General features: G+C 43.4%; 1 protein-coding gene across 2 annotated transcripts in view; it reads right to left on the reverse strand.

The window, feature by feature from the left end:
• The window catches only part of LOC308103702 (CSC1-like protein 1), a 63094-nt gene that overhangs the window by 19974 nt on the left and 18515 nt on the right, over positions 1–24605 (reverse strand). For both annotated transcript variants that reach the window (XM_080453827.1, XM_080453826.1), the window contains 11 exons: positions 22934–22985; positions 22225–22333; positions 19640–19710; positions 18618–18698; positions 17683–17806; positions 12651–12784; positions 10441–10599; positions 2750–2903; positions 1929–2035; positions 742–828; positions 443–514 (listed from right to left, as the gene is read on the reverse strand). In XM_080453827.1, coding sequence (XP_080309953.1) covers positions 443–514; positions 742–828; positions 1929–2035; positions 2750–2903; positions 10441–10599; positions 12651–12784; positions 17683–17806; positions 18618–18698; positions 19640–19710; positions 22225–22333; positions 22934–22985 — 1150 coding nt within the window. The remainder of the gene's footprint in view (positions 1–442; positions 515–741; positions 829–1928; positions 2036–2749; positions 2904–10440; positions 10600–12650; positions 12785–17682; positions 17807–18617; positions 18699–19639; positions 19711–22224; positions 22334–22933; positions 22986–24605) is intronic.

The raw sequence follows: 24605 nt of genomic DNA on the forward strand, positions 1-24605 counted from the left end.
TTCGACTAAATATCAGATTTTAGACGACTAAAATGTATCTTGGCGGGCCGTGATGGCTGATTTAACACTTTTTTGCTTGCTGAAAATAGCCGATCAATAAGCTCACAACGCGTCGCGCTGCGACGTGTTGTGAGCTTGTAGATCTGCTATTTTCAGAGCACCCGAGTGCAACCAAACATAAAATGACTTGTCTTAGTTCATTTTTCACTAGTCCCTCCCTAACATTTTAGTCTAGTTTTTATATATTTAGTCTTAGTCATCATAGCTTAGTTTTTATTTAGTTTTGGTCAGTGAAAAAAGGCAGTCAGTAGTTTTAGTCGACGAAATTAATTGGAGGAGACTATTTCTGGAATATCAATTTCTAATAGAATTGTAATAAAAAGAGAGTGTACTGTACTGTACGTTCTTCATGAGAGAGACAGTAAACATGTGGATCACTCACTCAAACCTCAGCTTCCCATGACCATCTGACAGGAACTCTGTGTCAAACAACCAGCGGAAGAACACTGCAAGACTGACAGGGATGGAGGGAGGAAATACGTATATTACAGAAGCAGAATGAAAGAGTCATTTACAGGCCTGATTACAGGCAAGAGTTTTTTCAAGTTGATTCGTTGATATGATAAATAAATACAATTATGAACAAAAGAAAACATGCATCGTGATTATTCCATTAATCGAACAATGAATCGATAGAATGATCGCTAAGAAAGTTGCAATCGTGGTGAGTTGTAGAGTTACCTGGTGAGTCCTAGTGAAGGCAGGATCAACACCATGAACAACAGGAAGAAGTAGAGTTTATGCATCATGCTCAACTGCTCTGTGGACCTGAACACAACACACATAATATGTATGATATTATTACACATAGAACTACATCACTGTGTTCTACTGAACACAACACACATAATATGTATGATATTATTATACATAGAACTACATCACTGTGTTCTACTGAACACAACACACATAATATGTATGATATTATTATACATAGAACTACATCACTGTGTTCTACTGAACACAACACACATAATATGTATGATATTATTACACATAGAACTACATGTTCTACTGAACACAACACACATAATATGTATGATATTATTATACATAGAACTACATCACTGTCTTCTACTGAACACAACACACATAATATGTATGATATTATTACACATAGAACTACATGTTCTACTGAACACAACACACATAATATGTATGATATTATTATACATAGAACTACATCACTGTGTTCTACTGAACACAACACACATAATATGTATATTATTATACATATAACTACTATAACTGTGTTCTACTGAACACAACACACATAATATGTATGATATTATTATACATAAAACTACTATAACTGTGTTCTACTGAACAACACACATAATATGTATGATATTATTATACATAAAACTACTATAACTGTGTTCTACTGAACACAACACACATAATATGTATATTATTATACATAGAACTACTATAACTGTGTTCTACTGAACACAACACACATAATATGTATGATATTATTATACATAAAACTACTATAACTGTGTTCTACTGAACACAACACACATAATATGTATGATATTAGTATACATAGAACTACATCACTGTGTTCTACTGAACACAACACACATTCATATAAACAGAACTACATGTTCTACTGAAGACAACTCATACATAATGAACTACATCAATATACTCTTCAATCATTAGAATTACAGAGTCAATATAACTCTGTGTGTAAGGTTTATAAAAACAAATATTAGAACATAATGTGTGTGTGTGTGTGTGTGTGTGTGTGTGTGTGTGTGTGTGTGTGTGTGTGTGTGTGTGTGTGTGTGTGTGTGTGTGTGTGTGTGTGTGTGTGTGTGTGTGTGTGTGTGTGTGTGTGTGTGTGTGTGTGTGTGTAGTACCTGCTCCAGTGTGTCTCTCCCAGGGTAGAATAGTAGACAAGCATAGGTAGCAGGGCAGTGAAGGACGACAGAAGAAGAGCGGAGAAAAACTGACTGACGACAGCACTCTGAAACAAAGTGACATCATAGCATTATTAACGTGTTAACGTGTCGAATTCTGCCAAGGCTTTCCCTACCAGTTTGGACGAGTTTTTGTTTCCAGTGGTTTTCCACTAGATGGCACTGTTACATATCCTATGGATGATGCTTTCACTGCCTGATGACGACAGACCCAGAAATTTAAAATTTAAAAAAATGTTGATGTCCTGCAGTGAAATGGCCGTATCTCTGCTCGATCTGCGTTCCTCCTGCTTTACGGCAAAACAAGCCTCATTTAAACGGCCATAGCTCTTGAATGCAGGATCTTGAACGGACACAATTAGTTTTCCTCTACTACGACAACCCCGTGCATGTAATGAGCCGATCTCCGTGAGGATGGCGGTCATGGATAATATTCCATGATTTTTCAAAGGTACAGTAAAATCGCTGTTTTTGCTGGCAGCAGTGGTTCACTATTACACAATTCATCTGGCAGTCAAAGAGTTAACCAACACTAACTTCTGAGCCATGTAAAAAAAAAATTATTTTCAGGATTCAAATTCATAGTAGCAACAGTAGCAGATCTACAAGCTCAAAACAACAAGCTTGTGGATCTGAAAAACAAACACAAAAAGTTAGAATATGGAGATAAGAGGTTTCTGCCTGACAGCAACAATATACAGGTGGTCCCACATATACAGTAGATGGTCTCACTTACAGTACATTGAGGTGGTCTCACTCACATTGAGGTAATAGATGGGCTTGGTGACGTTGAACTTGTCCATGGTGCTGATGATGATGGAGGGCGTGGTGAGGAAGGTGAGCAGGAAGAAGAGGCAGAAGTTGAGCAGGAGGCAACGCACCCACCAGCGAACACCCTGCACCGACAGGTTGTCCCTGAGAGGAGAGAGAGAGGAGAGTACAGTTATACACCCTGTACTGACAGGTTGTCCCTGAGAGGAGAGGAGAGGAGAGTAAAGTTATACACCCTGTACCGACAGGTTGTCCCTGAGAGGAGAGGAGAGGAGAGGACAGTTATACACCCTGCACCCACAGGTTGTCCCTGAGAGGAGAGGAGAGGAGAGGACAGTTATACACCCTGCACCCACAGGTTGTCCCTGAGAGGAGAGGAGAGGAGAGGACAGTTATACACCCTGTACCCACAGGTTGTCCCTGAGAGGAGAGGAGAGGAGAGGACAGTTATACACCCTGTACCGACAGGTTGTCCCTGAGAGGAGAGGAGAGGAGAGTACAGTTATACACCCTGCACCCACAGGTTGTCCCTGAGAGGAGAGGAGAGGAGAGTACAGTTATACACCCTGCACCGACAGGTTGTCCCTGAGAGGAGAGGAGAGTACAGTTATACACCCTGCACCCACAGGTTGTCCCTGAGAGGAGAGGAGAGGAGAGGACAGTTATACACCCTGCACCCACAGGTTGTCCCTGAGAGGAGAGGAGAGTACAGTTATACACCCTGCACCGACAGGTTGTCCCTGAGAGGAGAGGAGAGGAGAGGACAGTTATACACCCTGCACCCACAGGTTGTCCCTGAGAGGAGAGGAGAGGAATACTTATACACAACCATTACAATTTAAAATGTAGGCATTTAGCAGACACTCCTATGCAGAGCAAGTTACAAGTCAATAAACAACAAGGTAAACAGTTACTCTGTTACAAGTGTGGGGGCAGAAGGTCGTGACCTATGACCCTGGCCTGCTAAACTAAATTGTATTAATAGAGAAGGTACTGGAAGAAGTGGACTTCCATTTCAGTTCCAGTCCATTTCCAGTTCCAGTTGATTTGTCAGTAAATCGAGATAAGCTGCCCACTCCTCTGCCCAGAAGTGGGTGTAAACCAAAAGAATACTATATGGCCAGAATGGGAGGTAAATCAGGCAGAGGAGCATCCCTACTGACAGCGTATGACGAACAAGGTCTACAGCTGAGCACAGCTGGTTGGCGCTTGATTAGGGGGCAACCAAGGAGCGCTCGTGGCCCAGTAACCTTAGGGCTATAAGGAACAACGTAGAAACAACTAGAAGAACACATAAGGGAGGGGGAATGCCTCGACACGGAGGATCAATTACTCGTTAAAAGATACGAGTCAGGTCAAGATGACTTGACAACTAAGCAAGCACACAACAGGTGGTGTTCGACACTGTGGTCCCATGTGGGACACAGTGGAGAGATAACAAATAATTGTATGATGAGAGAATGAAATTAACTGTGTAATGAGGATGGTGATGCCCAGATATATTAGGGGGATAGACCCTTTTCGGGCAGAGAGATTGGGGAGCCCTGAGAGTCAACATCGTTTGCTGTAACTGCTTAAGCTGTGCTGTACTTATGCTGGAATAAACCACTTCTACTGATATAACTAACTTCAAGTTTGAGAGTGTTTCATTCTACCAATCCATCACCGGGAAGACTAAGTATTCCAAGGTACTACACCCACAAAGATTGGCGTCACGAACAGGATTTTTCTCTTTTTGAATTTTATTTTATTTTAATTTTGTCTCATTTTATTTTTATCAGCAATATTTTGAGAGAGTAAATCATGAGGATAAGGAGGGAACAAGAATAATGACATTGTGAATGAGGGAACAAGAATAATGACATTGTGATCACTGAAGTCCACAGAAGTTCAAGAGAAAGTACAGCTAAAGAACAATTCCCACTACAGCTAAAGAATAAATCCCACTACAACTAAAGAACAGACAACTATAACTCCCACTACAGCTAAAGAACAGACAACTTTGAGCCCTGCAATAGAAACAAGAGGAAGAGGAAGAGGGCTCACAAAAGGAGGATGAAAGACAAGTATGAAAGATGGAACAGCACTACAACATGAACAACAGACTAGCTCCCACTAAAGAACAGACAACTGTAAATCCTACTACAGCTAAAGAACAAAGAACTAATCCCTGGAGGGAGACCGAGCCACAGAAAAGGCAGTTTGCATGCTTTGGATGTGGACAATGTGGCCACCGGAGGGCCGATTGCCGAACTAATCCCTGGAGGGAGACCGAGCCACAGAAAAGGCAGTTTGCATGCTTTGGATGTGGACAATGTGGCCACCGGAGGGCCGATTGCCGAACTAATCCCTGGAGGGAGACCGAGCCACAGAAAAGGCAGTTTGCATGCTTTGGATGTGGACAATGTGGCCACCGGAGGGCCGATTGCCGAACTAATCCCTGGAGGGAGACCGAGCCACAGAAAAGGCAGTTTGAATGCTTTGGATGTGGACAAAGTGGCCACCGGAGGGCCGATTGCCGAACTAATCCCTGGAGGGATAGCCAGCCACAGAAAGGCAACAGAATCCCCCACGAAATTAAAGAAAGGTCAGTGGGCCAGAGAACGGCTGAGGATATACTGACAGAAGAATACCCAATGTTGCAAAAAGAATTGCAGGAGACTGAAGCAAGATTGATGGAGCTTGAAGCAAAAACAAGAAAACTGACCCAGATGCGAATCCAGATGGCGAAAAACGAATAAGAAGCAAGGAAGTTTGAAGTAACAGAAGGGACCAAAAAGGAGGAGGACAAGAAACCTGCGTATAGAAGAGAGGAGGATAGGAAGAGACAATACAAGAAAGTAATTATGAACATTTTTCGTTGGTTTACAAGAAATTAATTATGAACATTTTTCGTTATAGGTAAACCAACCCCAAGACAAGGAAGACCAACAAGAGTCAAGACAAAGGGCAAAAATCACCACAAAACAAAGTCATGAGGGCGGCCGATGATAACGAAGACTCAGTACCAGAAAATGATGCAACGCTACAAGGGAGTGACGTAACATGGCAGGATGAAGAGGAAGGAGAAGAAAGAAGAGCGGGGGTGATGGTAGTGGGAGACCGTCAGGAATTCCCACAAAATCTGAATGAAGAGATTCTGCCACCAAACAGAAGGGTGAAAAACATAGCGGAGATGGAACAACGGGACCACCAAAAAGATCATCCAACAAAAGAGGAAGAAAGAGAGAGGAGGCAAAAAGAGTGGTACACAGGCTGGCACGGGCGGACCATGGGAGGTTTTGACATTACCGAATATGTCACCAAGGGAAGGTTTATGGGGCCGGGGCCTGGACTCCTCTCTGACCAAAAAGAAGGACCCAAGGTAATAAATTTAACAGCGATAGAAGATGCAAACTGCTTACAATGCCCAGAGATAATAACTGAAGTGAACTTCCTGCAATATGTACAAAATCCCCATGGCTGGGGAGGAGTCTGGTTTTATGTACCAGAAGAAGAGGTGCTGAGCAGAAGAAAAGGCAAAGGGACGAGTGCCAAGCTAAGAATGAGAGAAGAGGGAAGAGTAGTGGTGGAGCAGCGTGGAAGGGAAGGATCAGGAGAAGAAATCCAGGAACATTTCAGCATCCTGACGGGATATGCACGGGTCACAATGTATCCATGTCCAGAAGACACATTCACCGCCACGATGGCATTCCACCTGTTCCAACAACATGTGATCATGAGTTGGAAGGAGGGACCAGGAGGAGGAAGAGAAACTCTGGACCCCAGAGCGTTCGGAGGAACATACAATTATCGATGGCTGGAATGTGTGATACCAATACAGGTGATGGTCCAGAAGAGCGATCAATATGAAGAAGACATGCTATCTTCAAGTTGCCTCGGAGGAGGGCTAAGTACCCTCACAGGAGACTCGAGGAAACTCAAACGACTGCTGCACGTAATTGGAACAGACATAGAAACAACAAAGATAAACCTGCATATGCTGGCCACACGACACAGAGACCAAGGCAACAAACGACGCACTTGTCAATGGGTGTTGGAACAATTCAACCCGGGAAAACCATCATGGGATAGAAGAGAGGGCCTAAAGGAAGCCTCAGAGGAGCAAGCTCCAGAAGAAGGGAACCTCACAACACCTGAAGTCACATTACCACCGCAACAACCAAACCCAGACGAACCGCCAGAGGAAGGTGAGCGACAAAACCCAGAGGAACCGCCAGAGGAAGGTGAGCGACAAAACCCAGAGGAAGCTGGGGTTTGTCAAGAAGATTGTCACCAGGGGGACCCAACGACACCTGAAACCACACCACCCCAGACAGAACAGGGACCATACCCACCCAGGGAGGAGGAAAGCATGGAGGAAAACATGGAGGGAGAAAAACGGAAGGAGGAGAAGATGGAGGAAGAAAAACTGGACCAGAGGGTCTTAAAGAGACAGTGCTTTGGCAAGGAATTGCAAAACTACCCTGCAAGCACTGAACCAGCAAGCGAACCAGCAAATAGCTCAGCCAAGAAACAAGGTGAAAGAAGGAAAAGGCAGACTGAGTGCATCTTCAAGGACTGCCGGATCAACCAGAAGCACATTGAGATGGCAGAAATAAAAAATGTGACTGAGTGCATCTTCAAGGACTGCCGGATCAACCAGAAGCACATTGAGATGGCAGAAATAAAATATGTGAATTACCAGGGAGGAAGGCTATGGTACCAGGGAAAACAGAAGACATGGTATACAAGAGCATCAGACACTTCCACGCATGAGGAGGATAAAGAAGAAGAGCCTACCACAGAAGAAGAGCCTACCACAGAAGAAGAGCCTACTACGTCCAAAGAAGAAGAGTATACTACGTCCAAAGAAGAGGTGCCCCCAGAGGGACCAACCAACAGCCCAGGGAGCAGTCAAGGAGAAAGCAACAGACGCAATGACACTACCGAGGGAAGAACAATCGATGAGGCTCCAGATAAGCAATCATCAATGACCAGTGTTCCAGAGCATCCAACCACGTCCCAGGTGCCAGGGAGAGGGAGAGACGGAAGCAGAACCAGAAGAACCAGAAGGGCCAGAGACCACAAGGACAGGACAAGCAGAACCAGAGGGACCCGCAACGACCAGGAGACAGGAGAGACCAAAAGAGAGGCCAGAGAGGACAGCGAACACAACGAAAGCAATTAAAAAGGGTAAGAACCCAAAATCAACCTGCATCAGATACATACAACACATATAAACTGGTACAACAGCTACATATGTACTGGTATTATAAGAATGATAAAATGATTCTTTCTAAGCATAGGGGATTCCCAACCTCAGACGGCTTGGTCGGCTGGGGTCTTCGGGGATTACGTTTGTTGTTTTGTTTGTTATTTTAGTTTGTTTTTTGTGGAGACAGGCTGGGCGAGACTGTACGCAGTCTGAGCCAGTAAGGACTCTGAAGACAGTTTAGGGAAATATTAGAGGAAGAATCATTATATAATCCCAAAAAGGTGATCATTATATAATACCAAAAGGTGATCATTATATAATCCCAAAAGGTGATCATAATGTGTATATGTGTATGTTATAGAAAAAGAAAAGAGAAAAAGAAAAAAAGAGTGATATATATATATTACTAAGACATGCATTTCCTCTCTTTTATGTCCATAATGACGGAGTTCCGGCTGGGGAAACATCTTCCGAACTCCGCACATGTATTTCCTCGGCGTTCTGGCTGGAAAACAACTTCCGTACCGCCGCAGTAGAAATGGACAACTATACTTGGCGGTGTATTTCTAGGCACAGCACAAGTGGACTTGGATACTGGACAGTTAAGTGTCACGTGTCCGTGACAGAGGAAGGGATGATTGATGGGTACGATCGGTACCAGGAAGAACTGTCACATCGAAGGTTTTCTGAACTATCGCTTTTGCACTATGGGACGGAGTACGGAAGACAAATATTAGTTGAGGGAAGCGGGAAGCTTTGTTATAAGAAAAGAATACGCAGCATTGCACGTACAAGCAGATTTGCATGCAAAAGAAAATGTGATTAATGTTTATGCATCATTTTATTTTATTTTATGCATCATTTTATTATTAACCATCAGTCTGTATAACCATCACAGTCTTTCTTGGTATTTTCAATTATTAATTTCATTGATTTTCATTCATTACTTAATACATTCAATGACTTTCATTTATTATTACATTTCATTTATTACTACTTTATGATACAAGTAGAATGGTTTACAAAAGTACAGTGAGAGGACAATCATGTATTACTTAAGAGTTTACAAGTGCATCATACCAAAACGAGTTTACAAGTGCATCATAAGAGTTTACAAGTGCATCATACTAAAAGTGCATTATATGAATCATGAGTGCATTATATGAATCTATCAAATAATGAGTGCTTGAGTGCATTATATGAATGTTTTTACTGCACATTATGCATTTTATGAAGTGAAAGCCATACTTAGCAGAGATAGACAACCCGACCTGGCAATCCCGACCTGGCAGAGATAGACAAATTATTGTCTAGAGGAAGGATTATGTGGGGGCAGAAGGTCGTGACCTATGACCCTGGCCTGCTAAACTAAATTGTATTAATAGAGAAGGTACTGGAAGAAGTGGACTTCCATTTCAGTTCCAGTCCATTTCCAGTTCCAGTTGATTTGTCAGTAAATCGAGATAAGCTGCCCACTCCTCTGCCCAGAAGTGGGTGTAAACCAAAAGAATACTATATGGCCAGAATGGGAGGTAAATCAGGCAGAGGAGCATCCCTACTGACAGCGTATGACGAACAAGGTCTACAGCTGAGCACAGCTGGTTGGCGCTTGATTAGGGGGCAACCAAGGAGCGCTCGTGGCCCAGTAACCTTAGGGCTATAAGGAACAACGTAGAAACAACTAGAAGAACACATAAGGGAGGGGGAATGCCTCGACACGGAGGATCAATTACTCGTTAAAAGATACGAGTCAGGTCAAGATGACTTGACAACTAAGCAAGCACACAACAGGTGGTGTTCGACACTGTGGTCCCATGTGGGACACAGTGGAGAGATAACAAATAATTGTATGATGAGAGAATGAAATTAACTGTGTAATGAGGATGGTGATGCCCAGATATATTAGGGGGATAGACCCTTTTCGGGCAGAGAGATTGGGGAGCCCTGAGAGTCAACATCGTTTGCTGTAACTGCTTAAGCTGTGCTGTACTTATGCTGGAATAAACCACTTCTACTGATATAACTAACTTCAAGTTTGAGAGTGTTTCATTCTACCAATCCATCACCGGGAAGACTAAGTATTCCAAGGTACTACACCCACACAAGTAAAAGGCCTCAGTTCAAAATGTTACTTGAGTAAAAGTACAAAAGTATTGGCATCAAAATATACTGAAAGTACCAAAAGTAAAAGTATTAAAATGTTTGAAAATAGTGCTTATGTGGTTAATGTATGTTTCATAATATACTAATTTATGTCTGAAAAGAAACTAGCAACTATCTAAAAAAATCTATAAGCTCCCAGCGCGTTGCAACGCGACGTGCTCTGAGCTTGTAGATCGGCTATTTTCGACGAAGAGCTTTGGTGTAGAGGAAATTCTAGCAGACCTAGTTTAGAGCCCTGGGGGATGCCTGTCAAATAGGGTTGACCTGCTCTTTGAAGGCTTATCAGAACCGGTTCTTTGGGGGGTGGGGGGCAGAACTTACCAGAACACGTTCAAGGGGTGAGGTGCGTAGCTGACTCTCCAGCTGTTGACCTTCAGATCTGTACTGTTGGATGAAGGCTGGGGCTTCCTGCGGAGGCAGCAGAGGGCCGCTCCGTCACTGCCGTCGTATCCCTTCAGAGCGTTGAAGTCTCTCAGAATGCTGCAGGGAATCAAACCATTCACCCATTAAACACCTGAACCCTAGCGTCCCTATTCTGGTCATGTCATAATAGCGAACGTTTGGCAAAAATAGTCGATCTACAAGCTCACAACAAGTCATGTTGCGATGTGTTGTAAGCTTGTAGATCGGCTATTTTCAGCAAAGAGATTTTGGTGTACAGGGAAAAAAAGGAGGGAGCCAAGTACAGACCCCTGGACTCCGGTCAACAAAGTATATAGGATTTACAGCATGTGGTTAAGGCCCAGTCCAGGAATAGTTTTGAACATAAAAATTAGGATAATATTCCCATACATTTGTAAAGAGTTTGACATGTAAATTGTATTGTATTGCATTTGTTTATTGATAGAAATTCAATTATATGGTCAAAAGAACCGGGATATGTCTGTTTTTATTACAGACACACACACACACACACACACATTTTTTATCATTTATTTATGTCCACATAAGAGATATACAAGCAAACAAATATTACAAGGTGCTGTAAAAATGTACAGTCAGCAAATCATGGACCTTGCGTTTTTTGGGCCCTGGTCGAGGACTGACCTACAGACCAGATCAAAACTGGCTTCTTTGATCCCTCTAGTGACTTTTAAGAGGATTGCCATGGGCACACTCTCAAGCCACTGCTCCTGCTTTGACGAGTAGCAAACGCTGTGATCTTACTTATCTTAGCTTAGTAGCTTCACGATATATTGTTCTTATTACCGTATTTTCCGCACTATAAGGCGCATCTGAGTATAAGGCGCACCTTCAATAAATGTATTATTTTCATATATAGGGCGCACCGCATTATAAGGCGCATCCGCACTATAAGGCGCACTGACGGTGCGGCTTATAGTGCGGAAACCAAGGGAACCAATATTGATACATATATAAGGCGCATCGGATTATAAGGCGCATCCGCACTATAAGGCGCACTGACGGTGCGCCTTATAGTGCGGAGAATACGGTAGTCTTTTTTATTAGTCTGTTATTGGTTAGCTATTTAGACTCTCTCTGAGCCTCCCTGGTAGTAGGTTTTTGGTATTACGGATGTTATATGTTTGTCTTTGTCATGTATTTGTTGTTACTGGCAGAGCTGTGTAACATGTATTAGCCTCTTCTCTTGGCCAGTGCACACTCGTAAAAGAGACTATGGTCTCAATGTGATTTTACTGGTTAAATAAAGGTTAAATATATTTAAAAAAAATACCCACACACCCTTCAGGGGTACAAGTAACAGCGTCTTGTATGCGTTTAGATATGTCCTTAGTTATGAGATCAACTATTCTGTCGTGGCGTGCTATGTAAAGCCCTTTATAGGCATAGCAGCCATTCAGAATGTGTGACATGGTTTCTGTAACAAGCCCTGCAGACAATGAGGTGCATGGGTAACCAGTGGCAAAGGTTGAGTCTGGTGGGAAGGATTTGTAACCTGGCTTTTACAGTTACGGTGATAATGTCCTCATTGAGAGCACACACACACACACACACACACACACACACACACACACACACACACACACACACAGTGGTGGAAAAAGTACTCAAATTCTTTACTTAAGTAAAAGTATCAATACTGCAATATAAAAATACTCTGTTACAAGTAAAAGGCCTGTGTTCAAAATGTTACTTGAATAAAAGGAAAAAGGTATTGGCATCAAAATATACTTAAAGTACCAAAAGTAAAAGTACTGACATATTTGAAAATAGCAGATCTACAAGCTCACAACGCGTCACGATGCGACACGTTGTGAGCTTGTAGATCTGCTATTTTCAAATAGCTTAGGTATAAAATAGGGCTAAAGTGGTTAATGTATGTTTTATAATATAATGATTTATAGCGGCAAACTAGTAACTAAAGTTTTCAAATAATTGTAGTGGAGTAAACGTACAATATTTGCCTCTGAGATGTAGTGGAGTAGAAGTAAAAGTATTGGAAATTCTCAAGTAAAGTACAAATACCTCAAAATTGTACTTAAGTAAATATACTTAGTTACTTTACACCACTGCACACACACACACAGAGAAACAAGAGCAGAACTCACAAGGTGGCCATGGCCTCAGACTGCAGTGTCACATAGGCCATCCCTAGAGGGCGCTGTGGCACCAGTTTCTTCTGCCTGCTCACCTCCTTGATGAGACGGTTCACCTGATTGCTGTAATAGTCTATGGTATCAACCTGAGAGAGAACACACACACACACACACACACACACACACACACACACACACACACACACACACACACACACACACACACACACACACACACACATACACACACACACAAAGGACTTTTAAGACCTTTTCAAATACCTAAAAGAAAAGACCATTACTGCATCAAAAGTCATCAGCAAACTATACTATAAATACTGGTCAAACATTGGCTAAATTGTCTAATAATATAAGAAATAAGACAAGAAAAAATAAGATTAAGAAACAACAAAAAAAATCTACAAGCTCACAACATTGTAGATCTGCTATAATGGAAACGAGTCAAACTAAATGTAATGCCTCAACTCCTACAATTCCAAGTGCTTATCAGGGTGGGGGGTCCCCAGTTCAAATATGGTTAATTTGGGGGGTCGTGGCCAGAAAGCTTTGGGAGCCCTTGCTGTAGATAACACAAAGAAAACAATAGCACACTGCTAGCATAGCAGCAGCAGCATCAGCACAGAGACAGATTGTCATCCATGTGTGACATATTTTGCATGAGCTCCTCATTACCACCACACTCCACTAAAAGACCATTGTGTTCAGTCTCTAGTTAGAGCAACGCTGTGTTAATTTAACTCCATAGAGGTCTGTTTGGTTCCATTTGTACACTCTGCAGAGTTCAAATTACACCGGGACTTTACTGGGGTGTTGAATGAATCAGGGATGAAAACAAGTTAACAACCAATTCAAAGCTATGCAAACAACAACATCTAGATTACTTTTTACACTGTGGCTTCTAGCCATCTATAGTGTTGTTCATTCTCTAGGTCGTCCTCAGACGAGCCCTCCATCGTTGCTTCCAGTCATCCCGACTCTCCATACATCTGGCCAGCTCATTGGTGCTATGGGCTCCTGCATCCTTCTTGAGCGTGTCCATATATGTTGGTGTGGGGCGTCCTCTTGACCAGTGCCCATGTGTTGGTTCCCACAGCACCAGTTTGCTGGCTGGCAGCTCTCGGTGCCTTTGGCAGTGTCCTGCTAGTCTCATTCTCCTTACAGCAATCTTCTCGCTCACCCTTGGTATTCCCTCATACAGGATTATGTTGGTAACATGCGCACTCTTGCTGATGTTAAGCACTGCACGCAGCATCCTGGTGTAGCACCCATCCAGGGACTTCTCAAGGGCTGGTTTCAGGGTCCAGCATTCACTGCCATAGAGAAGAACGGACTCTACTGTCGCGTAGAAGAAGCTGAGTTTGATTTGGCGGGGGAGATTGGAGTTCCATACACTGGTCATGCCATTCAGGGCCCTCCATGCAATTGCCTTCCTCACTTTAAGATCTTGCTCAGTTGAGTTGACCCATGAGCCCAGGTATTTGAAGTCCTCGACTTCTTTCAGCACAGTGCCTCCTGCTGTAGTCAGAGGTTGATGTTCTGGTGGAACGTTGTAGGTGAGGACCTCAGTTTTCTTGGCGTTTAGCCTGAGGCCGACCTTGGCGCACTCTAGCTCTACCCTGTTCAGTAGTTCTTGTGCTTGTTCCACGTTGTCAGAGAGCAAACTGATGTCATCCGCATAGTCAAGGTCTGTGAGGACCACTGCGGGGTGTCGCCTCGACTTCCTTGGCGTTAGTGTGAAGCCAAGTTCCTGCTCTCGCCCACTGATTGCTTTCCTGAGCGCATAATCGAGGACTATAATGAAGAGAAAGGGGGCTAGTGTATCCCCTTGCATAACCCCAGCCAGGATGTCAAACTCCTCGCTGTTGCCGTCTGGGGTCACCACCTTGGCCCTTGTTCCTGCGTACATGGACTCTATTGCTCGGAGTAGGTTGGGAGGAATCCGGTATGCCTTCAGGATCTTCACCATCATGCCTCGGTGGATCGTGTCAAATGCCTTTTTGAAGTCTATAAAGCATAGGACTGCAGTCAGGTTGTCCTTCTTTACCTCCTCAATCATTCTCCTAAGTGCCAAGATCTGAGCTGTTGTAGTTCGTCCCTCTCGGAAGCCGTTCTGATTCTCCCTCAGGTGAGGGTCAATTGCTTGCCGGACCCTGTTTAGGATCATGCGGTTGTAAGCTTTAGCAATGATGCATGTCAGACTGATGCCTCGGTAGTTGTCCGGCTTTGAGAGGTCCCCGGATTTGGGCACTGGGATGATGTTTGACAGAGACCACATGTCAGGCCGCCGATGCAACAGGGCAAGGTTACAGAACTCTAGAATGATGTCGTCGAGATCACAGTTCTTCAGGACCTCTGGGGGAATGCCATCTGGACCGGGACTTTTTCCCACTTTCACTGTGGTTTTCGCCCTGGCGAGCTCCCCAGGCGTGAAGGGACCATCATCGATTTCCAGGTACGGGAGGACTGGCGGCACATCTTCTGCAACTGCTTCTGCCGACTCTCCCAGCAGCCTCTGGAAGTGGCTGAACCAGGTCTTTACCCTCTCCTCAGGGCTGTGTCCCTTGACCTGTCCCTCCTTGGTCCTCTTCCTCCCAGTCATCTCGTTGATGACCCTCCAGGCCTCTCCATATTTCTGGTCACCCTGCGCTTCCTGCACTCTCTGCACTTTCTCCATCAGCTCCTCCCCTTTGATGGTGTCGTATGTGCTGAACAGAAGATGCTTGGCTTCATTCAGCTCCATACGTCTCTCCACAGTTGGCTCCTTCTCAAATATGAGACGGGCTTCCTCCATCTTCCGCCGTGCCGCTACCACCCCTGGGTGCTTGGATCGCAGGGAAGTACGGACTCTCTCCATCATGGGTACACACAGTTTGGTCGCCTCCTCGTTGGCAGCAACGAAACGCATGTATTCGCTGCTGGGATCCGCTCCCATATCCAGCTGCTGGAATCGCTTCCTCACCTCCTCTGTGTACCTGGTTTGGAGGCCAGGGTCGCTGGAGAGCGCTTTCCAGTTATACCGGATCCTGGGGCTTGGTTTGGGGGCCCTGAGGCTCAGACGCACCTTCATTGAGACCACTCGGTGGTCTGAGCCCACAGTACTGAATGTGGAGTATGGTTCTGCATTCATAATGGAGTTCCTCCACTTCTTCCTCACAAGGATGTAATCCAACTGTCTCAGCGTGCCAGTGGCTCTATCTCGGAAGGTCCACCTCTTTCCTATCCTCTTCCGGAAGATGGTATTTGCCGCCAGTAGCTCGTGTTCTGTGAGGAAGGCAGTGAGGTAGGCGCCATTGCGGTTAGTAGAGTCGTGGTAAGGGAAGGGTGTGTCCTCTGGTCCAAGCCTTGCGTTGAAGTCCCCAAGGATTGCCAGGAAGTTGTGGGCTGGGACTTCTCGGACCGCTGCTACCAGGTCCTCAAAGAACTCCTCCACGTCCTTAGGTGGTGCCACGTTGGTGGGCGAGTACACGACTATCACTGTTGTTACTGGATTGCCCGAAAACTCTGCGATCAGGATCCTGTTGGTGTGGTAGTGAACCCAACGGAGAGCCTTACGCGCCCGAGAACCCAGCATTAACCCTACACCGCCTGTTGCGGCCTGGGCCTCGTTTCGCCACGCTGATGCAGAGATGAACATGCTTCTCTCCACTCTGCGGTACACGATCCGGTCGTCAGTGTGCACTCTCCTGTGTTCCTGGATCCCCAGGATCTCCACTCCCCGTTCCTCAGCACAGTGTGCTAGTTCTATCAACCTCGCTTCTTCTCTTGCTGTGCATGCATTGAAGGTTCCCATTACGAATGGTCTCCGACAACGCATGAGTGCATTGGACGGGGTGCTGTGATCGGACAGGACCCTCCCTGGGGCAATCCCAGGGTTTGAGGTCCTGTCGTCATGGTGTCCTCCAGAAGGAGGACCAGCACCACCGACCGCCGCGATGCTCCTGCGGACTCCCGCCGCTGGAAGTATAGGATTTGGGATGACTTTGTACTTCATGGTTGGCTTTACTATGCTGATAGCGGACTGTGGGGCGCAACTCCTCGCAGTCCCGGTTTTAATTCAGAGTTACCTTCTCCTAGACAGGTTGCCATCCAAGGCTATGAGCCCCATCTGCCCATGCATTTTGACCCTTAGCTGGGACAGTGGTTGGCAGACGCCAGGGCGTGTCCACACACCGGTGGGCCTGCACGTCGTGCCTCTGGGGTCCACTGCTACTCCGAGATCCCCTACAGATTAGCCTGGGACCTCGCGGAACCCAGTATCCGTGTGTGGCCACGTGGAGGCACTGCAGGAGTCTTGGTGGTGGAGAGGCTGTGTACCGGCAGGAGGAGGCTTACGCACTCGGCTCCTCTTTTCACCCCCGCTAGGAGGCTAGCCGGTGGCAGTAGCTGAAAGCAGAGAGTAGCAAGCAGGAGCAACATGCAACACACAACATGCAACATGCACTGACTACAAGTACTTCTACGCACTACTGCACATGACGCATCACACACACCCTATGCGCAAGCGCACACACACACACACACACACACACACACATTACTTAAATTAATTAGTGCTGGAAGATTTATTTTGGGGCTAAAGCAAACTTAAAGCTCTACGTATATTGTGATAGTAATCATGGCTATAGAGTGTTTGTTCAGTAACAGTCTGTATCTCCAGATCCTTAATAAACAGAAAATGCATGTTCAGGACAAGATTCAAATTTTATCCAATCAGAAGAGAGCGAGCTTCAATGTAATAGAGTTCCAGTTTTTGTTTCCATTTTAGTTGTTTATCCTGCACCCTGTATTGAGTTCTTTCTCCTAATTGGATGAAAGTGGTATCCTGACCAGAATGTGTATAGGTCTGGTTGTGTGTATGTCTGTTTTTCTAGTAGCTAATCTCACTGAACAGCTGGACCAATCAGCAATATTTGCGCCGCACACTGCTAGTAGGACCAACTTAGTACCTACCTCCACACATACTCCATATGTCTCATGTTTTCATGCTGTCATTATGGCCTGTCCGGTTTTTATGGTATCTCACCTCCTCACAGTGCCCGGTGGTGAAACAACACAGGTGGCCACACAGACGTGGGTGGAACATCTCGCGGGTCCCCGTCCTCTCCAGCACGCGCTCGTAGTAGCGCAGGTTTTTTTGCGCTCGTGTCCTGTGAAGAGGAAAAAGGAACAACAAAATATCACCACAAAATAGGGATGCAACTATGGCTTATCTTCTCATCAATTATTCAATTGATAATTGTTTTTGATTAACCCATTAATTGAGAAGCGGTGAAACATTCTAATATTTTTTTTATAATAATCTAAATCAATTAGTCTAACAAACAAGCGCCATTTTATACTTAGTCGTACAACCCCACGACCTTAACTTGTTCAACTGAGGGTCACAGTATTTCAGCTTCCTGTCTGAGTCCTGATAATAAGGTTCATATCAGCCCTTCAAGGTCAAAACATTCATATCAGTCCTGAGTGTTCATTTACTGTAGCTCTGAGAGGTGGCAGATGTTAGGCGTTAGTGCCCCCGAGATGTTGCTCAGGGGCACATCGAGGGTCAACCGGTGACCTTCCGATTCCAAAAACAGCCTCTCTACCCCACTCACTACGGCCGCCCAAATGTTTGCCTGCATTTGCATAATGTGACCAAACTTAACCACATGAACCCTGGCATCGCTATTCTGGGCGTGTCGTAGTAGGCGGACATTTAGAAAAAAAACTACAGGCTGAGCTTGTAGGTTGTTTATTTTCAGACCTGGATTATTTGTGCGTGCGTGTCATACAGTGTTAAACGTCCATGTTTAGCTCCTCACGGCTTTTCTGAACTGCCTAGACACAGCCGCAGTAGATGGGGAAAAAGCTAACCAAGTATAGAGCCCTGGAGGACCCCGGTCATAGAAGTATATAGAGTTTAAGTGGTTGAACGTGTCCAGGTAAATGTGTGATTGTGATTCTGTGCTTTCTTACATCTCCTTATCCAGTTGCATGAGTTTTTTCACATCGTACGCCAGGTTCACATCGCGCACGTGACACGTTGGATACGCCTCCCTGTACGAAACAAGCAAAAAGGACGAAACCATTTACATCAGTGGTTCTCAAAGTCTGGGGTCCGGGGACCCCCAGGGTTCCTTGGAGGAGTACCAGGGGGTCCCCAGCATTTTAACTACTTTAACCATATTTTGTAGTTTGGCTATTCAAAACTAGCAGATATACAAAGTGCCGTGCTATGAGCTGGTAGATCTGCTATTTTTTTTAGCATCGTGAAAACTTGTGTAACTCAAATCTTTGCTTCTGGAGGTCCCTGGAACAAAATATTTTGAGACGGGGGTCCGCGACCAAATACATATCATTTTGGGGGTCCTTGACATGAAAAAGGTTGAGAACCACTGATTTACATACTAAAACATGCTGTAAGTGATATTTTTGGTTTAAACTAAAAGTATATATTTAATACATTTATAAAATCTCTATATATTCTAACAGTACTCATAGATACAGAGTGTTTATTCAGTAACAGGGGTCTCCCAGCCTCTCCAGTAAACAGAAAACTGTTCAGGTGGGTTAGACATTGTTCAGCTTGTTTCATCACTTTTAATTTCACTTGCTTATCCTGTATGAGATCTCTCTCTCCTGATTGGATCAAATTGTTATCCCGACCTGTATTTTCATTAAAAAGCTCTAGAGACCCCCGTTACTGAACAGTCACTTACACCCCCTTAATGTGTTTCTGTGGTGTTTTACACTAGAGTTCAACTCTGTGTGTATGTGTGTGTGTGTGTGTGTGTGTGTGTGTGTGTGTGTGTGTGTGTGTGTGTGTGTGTGTGTGTGTGTGTGTGTGTGTGTGTGTGTGTGTGTGTGTGTGCGTGCGTGTGCGTGTGTGGGTGTGTGTGTGTGTGTGTGTGTGTGTGTGTGTGTGTGTGTGTGTGTGTGTGTGTGTGTGTGTGTGTCAGTCTGAATATTCATAAACACACCAGCTCTGTTGTACTCACATGAAGTGAGTCCTAACAGCCTCCTCAGTGGCTGCTTTAGGGACTGAACAGACGAACAAGGTGTTTCTGGTCTATAAAGGACAAGAAGACACACAACCACCAGACAACGCGTAAACATCAAGACACCATCACACATCACTGTTAAGCCTGGTATCGTTGTAAACATCAGGACACCATCACACATCACTGTTAAGCCTGGTATCGTTGTAAACATCAGGACAGCATCACACGTCACTGTTAAGCCTGGTATCGTTGTAAACATCAGGACAGCATCACACATCACTGTTAAGCCTGGTATCGTTGTAAACATCAGGACAGCATCACACATCACTGTTAAGCCTGGTATCGTTGTAAACATCAGGACAGCATCACACATCACTGTTAAGCCTGGTATCGTTGTAAACATCAGGACACTATCACACATCACTGTTAAAGGAGCATTTCACCCCTGGAAGAAACTACAATCACTCAATGGTAATAGTATTTGTAGTAGATAACAGTAGCACAATTTAAAATTTGCACCCTATGGGCAGAAAAATAAAGAAATCTGTGTGTTTGACTAGGGTTTGACTGGACAGCTGCATTACTACATTGACCATAATGCTTTGGTGCACTGCGCCTCCTTGTGGGGAGGGGAGGTTGCATGTGGGTGTGATCTCCAACAACAAAATACAAACAGCATGCCAGTGATGCCATGTCTGCTTATTGTAAGCGGCTTCTTTCTAAAATGTAGTTGATATTTGGGCTTGTTTCCAAATGTTTTGATTGTTAATTAAACCAGTGGTTCTCAAACATGTTCATGTATTTTTCCACAGACCCCCATCTGAAATTATAATTTGTGCCAGGGAGCCCCTAACAAATATGTGTCAAAAATATTCCACATTTTGCACTTTTTCCCCCTCAAGATTTTTTTGTAAATAGCAGATCTACAAGCTCACAATGGGTCGCGAAGCGTTGTGAGCTTGTAGATCGGCAATTTTCAAATATATAATATCCCATGTCTAGGTAAAGTGCTCTTGGCCTAGTTATCTTCTTTTGGGCTTGTTTTCATAGACCTGGTTGCTTATTTTTCTCACAATATCTGGCAACACTGGCTGAAGAACCTGTACCTCGCACACGTTCATCTAGTTACATATATGTCCAAGGATTCGTTAGTGATGTCATATCACTGACAAAACCTTGGTATCTTTATGCAGTTCTACTTCCGTGTCGCATAGTAGTGACATCACTGTCGAATCCTTGGTATTCTGATCCTAGCCTTTCGCGACGGTGTTTGTTTACCAGCACCGCCACTCCACGCTGTATTTTTTTTTTTTTTACGCTTGCGCTTATGAAACACTAAACAGGATTATTATTTCATGTCAACATTCAAGTACAACTATCAGAAGATAACTCAGGTAAAGTAATGCCTCACTCTGCAAGGGGGTTGCCCGCTGGCCGCAGCTAATGGGAGTGGCCGAGTGGGGAAAGAAGGTTGAACAAAGTGTTACGGGCTGTCTTTGGAGCTGGTCTGACTGAGACGCGTCGAGACAACATGTAGTGCGGAAAGGAATGAGACCAATCTCTCGTGACGTAAATAACGTCACGATGTATTCGAAGATTACTAGATATCTAAAAACACAGATTATACACAAAAAAAAACCCAGGATCATGTTTCTTGAGTCCTAAACTTCATTAAAAGTCAAAATCGGTGAAGTGTCCCTTTAAGCCTGGTATCGTTGTAAACATCAGGACACCATCACACATCACTGTTAAGCCTGGTATCGTTGTAAACATCAGGACAGCATCACACATCACTGTTACAACAGGACAGCATCACACATCACTGTTAAGCCTGGTATCGTTGCTGTCGCCATCGTAGACTTAGTAAACCAGTCCTGTGTTGTCTCTGTACTTGGAATGCTTTTTCTGTCTACGCCAAATATCTTTGCCAAAAATAGCACATACACACGATGCGTTGTGAGCTTGTAGATCTGCTATTTTTGGATACTGTTCCCCGCAGAATATGGATGTTGGGGTTCAAGTGGTTAAGTTGATTAGCCCTGGTGTAGGGTTAGCAAAATGATTAAGCATAGCATATAGCATGGTATTGTATACCTTTGTGTCAGCACATGCTGTAGACTCCAGAGAATCTGTGCCACATTTGTGCTACATCACCCTACTGTATCCTAGGCCCTAGGGCATAGTACACTGGAGTAGGAGGGTCATTAGATACTTGCAATCCTTGTCAACTGAAACATCCGCACTGGTTGATTTATACTCGAGCGTCACATAACTAAAATAACAGATCTACAAGCTAACAATGCATGCATGCAAGAATGAATGCATGCATGCATGCATGCATGCATGCATGAATGAATGCATGCATGCATGCATGCATGCATGCATGCATTAATGAATGAATGCATGCATGCACTCATTCATGCATACATACATACACGGGACAAACAGACAAACTGTTCTTTTTATGGCCATAAAAAGGATAATAAAAGTGTGAACACATAATAGTGGATATGGTCTCATAACATCAGCCTTTGATGGCTGGATGTCAGAAGTATCAGTGAAATGACAGCGTTGTGACTCACCGTTTCCCTGTGCATGCCTTTCATCTGAGACGTGTGATGTCTGAGCAGCACCACTGTCAGCACCAAGTACAGCACCGCAAACACTGTGTGTAGCCACAACAAGTTGTTCCTGCAACAAACACAATAATAATATTATTGTCATTATTATCAGTGCTGTAAAGTAACCAAGTACATTTACTCAATTACTGTACTTAGGTGCAAGTTTTAGGTACTTTTACTTTACTGGAGTATTTCCAATTTTCTGTACTTTTACTTCTATTCTACTCCACTACATCTCAGAGGCAAATATTGTACTTTTACTCCACTACAATTATTTGAAAACTTTAGTTACTAGTTACTTTCGTAAATTATTATTTCAAAACATACATTAACCACTTCAGCCCTATATATATATATATATTCCAGCTATTTGAAAATAGCAGATCTACAAGCTCACAATGCGTCGCGATTGTGAGCTTGCAGATCTACTATTTTCAAAAATGATTGTATACATTTGAAAACTTGTGAAATGGGACATTCCGCATAATGAGAACGTTCTACTTTTGGTACTTTTTGATGACAATACTTTTGTAATTTTACTCAAGTAAATGTAACAGAGTATTTCTACATTGCAGTATTGATACTTTTACTTAAGTAAAAAAAATTGTACCTTTTCCACCACTGATTATTATTATTAGGCCTAGTAGTATTGTAATTATTAATTAATTACCCTGTCTGAAGGTTCCCAATTGTTGTCCTTCCAAAGTTGTATGTGTCATTTCCTGGAAGAAATATATATCATGTTGCTTTTAAAACATATCCATTTCAAATACAGTGAAAGACGTTTTTGCACAATGCTGGCATACATGAGGTATAGGCCGTGGTGGAAAGTAACTAAGTACATTTACTTAAGTACAGTTTTGAGGTATTTGTACTTTACTTGAGTATTTCCAATTCGTTTACTTCTACTCCACTACATCTCAGAGGCAAATATTGTATTTTTACTCCACTACAATTATTTGAAAACTTTAGTTATTAGTTACTTTTCAGATATAAATTATTATATTATAAAACATACATTAACCACTTTAGCCCTATTTTATACCTAGGCTATTTGAAAATAGCAGATCTACAAGCTCACAACGTGTCGCATCACGACGCGTTGTGAGCTTGTAGATCTGCTATTTTCAAATATTTAGTACTTTTACTTTTGGTACTTCAAGTACATTTTGATGCCAATACTTGTGTACTTTTACTCAAGTAATGTGTAATTCTGAACTTTTACTTGTAACAGAGTATTTTTATATTGCAGTATTGGTACTTTTACTTAAGTAAAGAATTTGAGTACTTTTTCCACCACTGGGTATAGGCCCAAACAAAGGGCTGAGAATGTTTTTTTTGGAGAAAAAAAAAACGCGTTTCAGAACTGATGACAGCTGTGGCATTAGGCCTCCTGCCAGATGCACTAATCTACATAATGAGCAGGTAATCAGTACAGGAAGAGATTTGTAGATCAGTCAAACAATACAGGCACTCATACACACACACACACACACACTATGCCTCTCACTGTGCAATCTTATAAACCCTGGGCCCCCTGACTTCCATCATCACACTGGAAACCCTTAGCCGCAAAATAAAAAACTAATATCTGATTATGCTTAAAGACCCACTCCACCAGAATCCATGTTTGGTTTGTGTGGTTAAAGGGATAGTTCACCCAAAAAAAAATTCTAAGCCAATAATTGACGGCGGAAAGATGCTAATGTCTCCTACCGGAACCGCCGCTGGTCATCAAATTATTGGCTTAGGAATGCGACAAAAACAAAAAAAATCTCCATGAATTCAAATCTCCATGGGGTGAGAAATTGATAGAAAAAAATACGTTTTGGGGGTGAACTATTGCTTTAATGTGTTTTTGAAGCTTAACCATGAAAACCACCCAGGGCGCTGCACCAAACAAAATGCCGGCCGTCGGGAGCGCTGTGCTCAGGCGCTGGGAAGAGGAACGCACCACTGTGTCTTTACCGTAGAAATACATTGACAGACTGGTGCTGCCAGCTCAAAAGACATGGCCCCTTAGGGTAAAACACTCATATTAGGGCTGGTAACTTTCCTCAGAAATGATATTCGAATATTGGTCTTAAAAATTGGCAGATATTCGAATATTATTATTATTATTATTTAAAAAAATACTTTAAAACAAATTTTAGTTTTTTTTATTTTATGTTTTTATGTTTATTTGACAGGGACAATACAAAAAACAATGTGTCAAGTGCTTGGAACCAATAATAATTTTTTTTTTGTATTGTTCCTGTCAAATAAACATAAACAAAACAAAAAAACGTTTTTTTTTTTGTTTTTTTTTTAATTAGAATATACCGGTACATATTTCCCCCATA

The sequence above is a fragment of the Gymnoscopelus braueri genome (assembly GCF_963280865.1).
Source record: "Gymnoscopelus braueri genome assembly, chromosome: 16".
NCBI classification, from domain to species: domain Eukaryota; kingdom Metazoa; phylum Chordata; class Actinopteri; order Myctophiformes; family Myctophidae; genus Gymnoscopelus; species Gymnoscopelus braueri.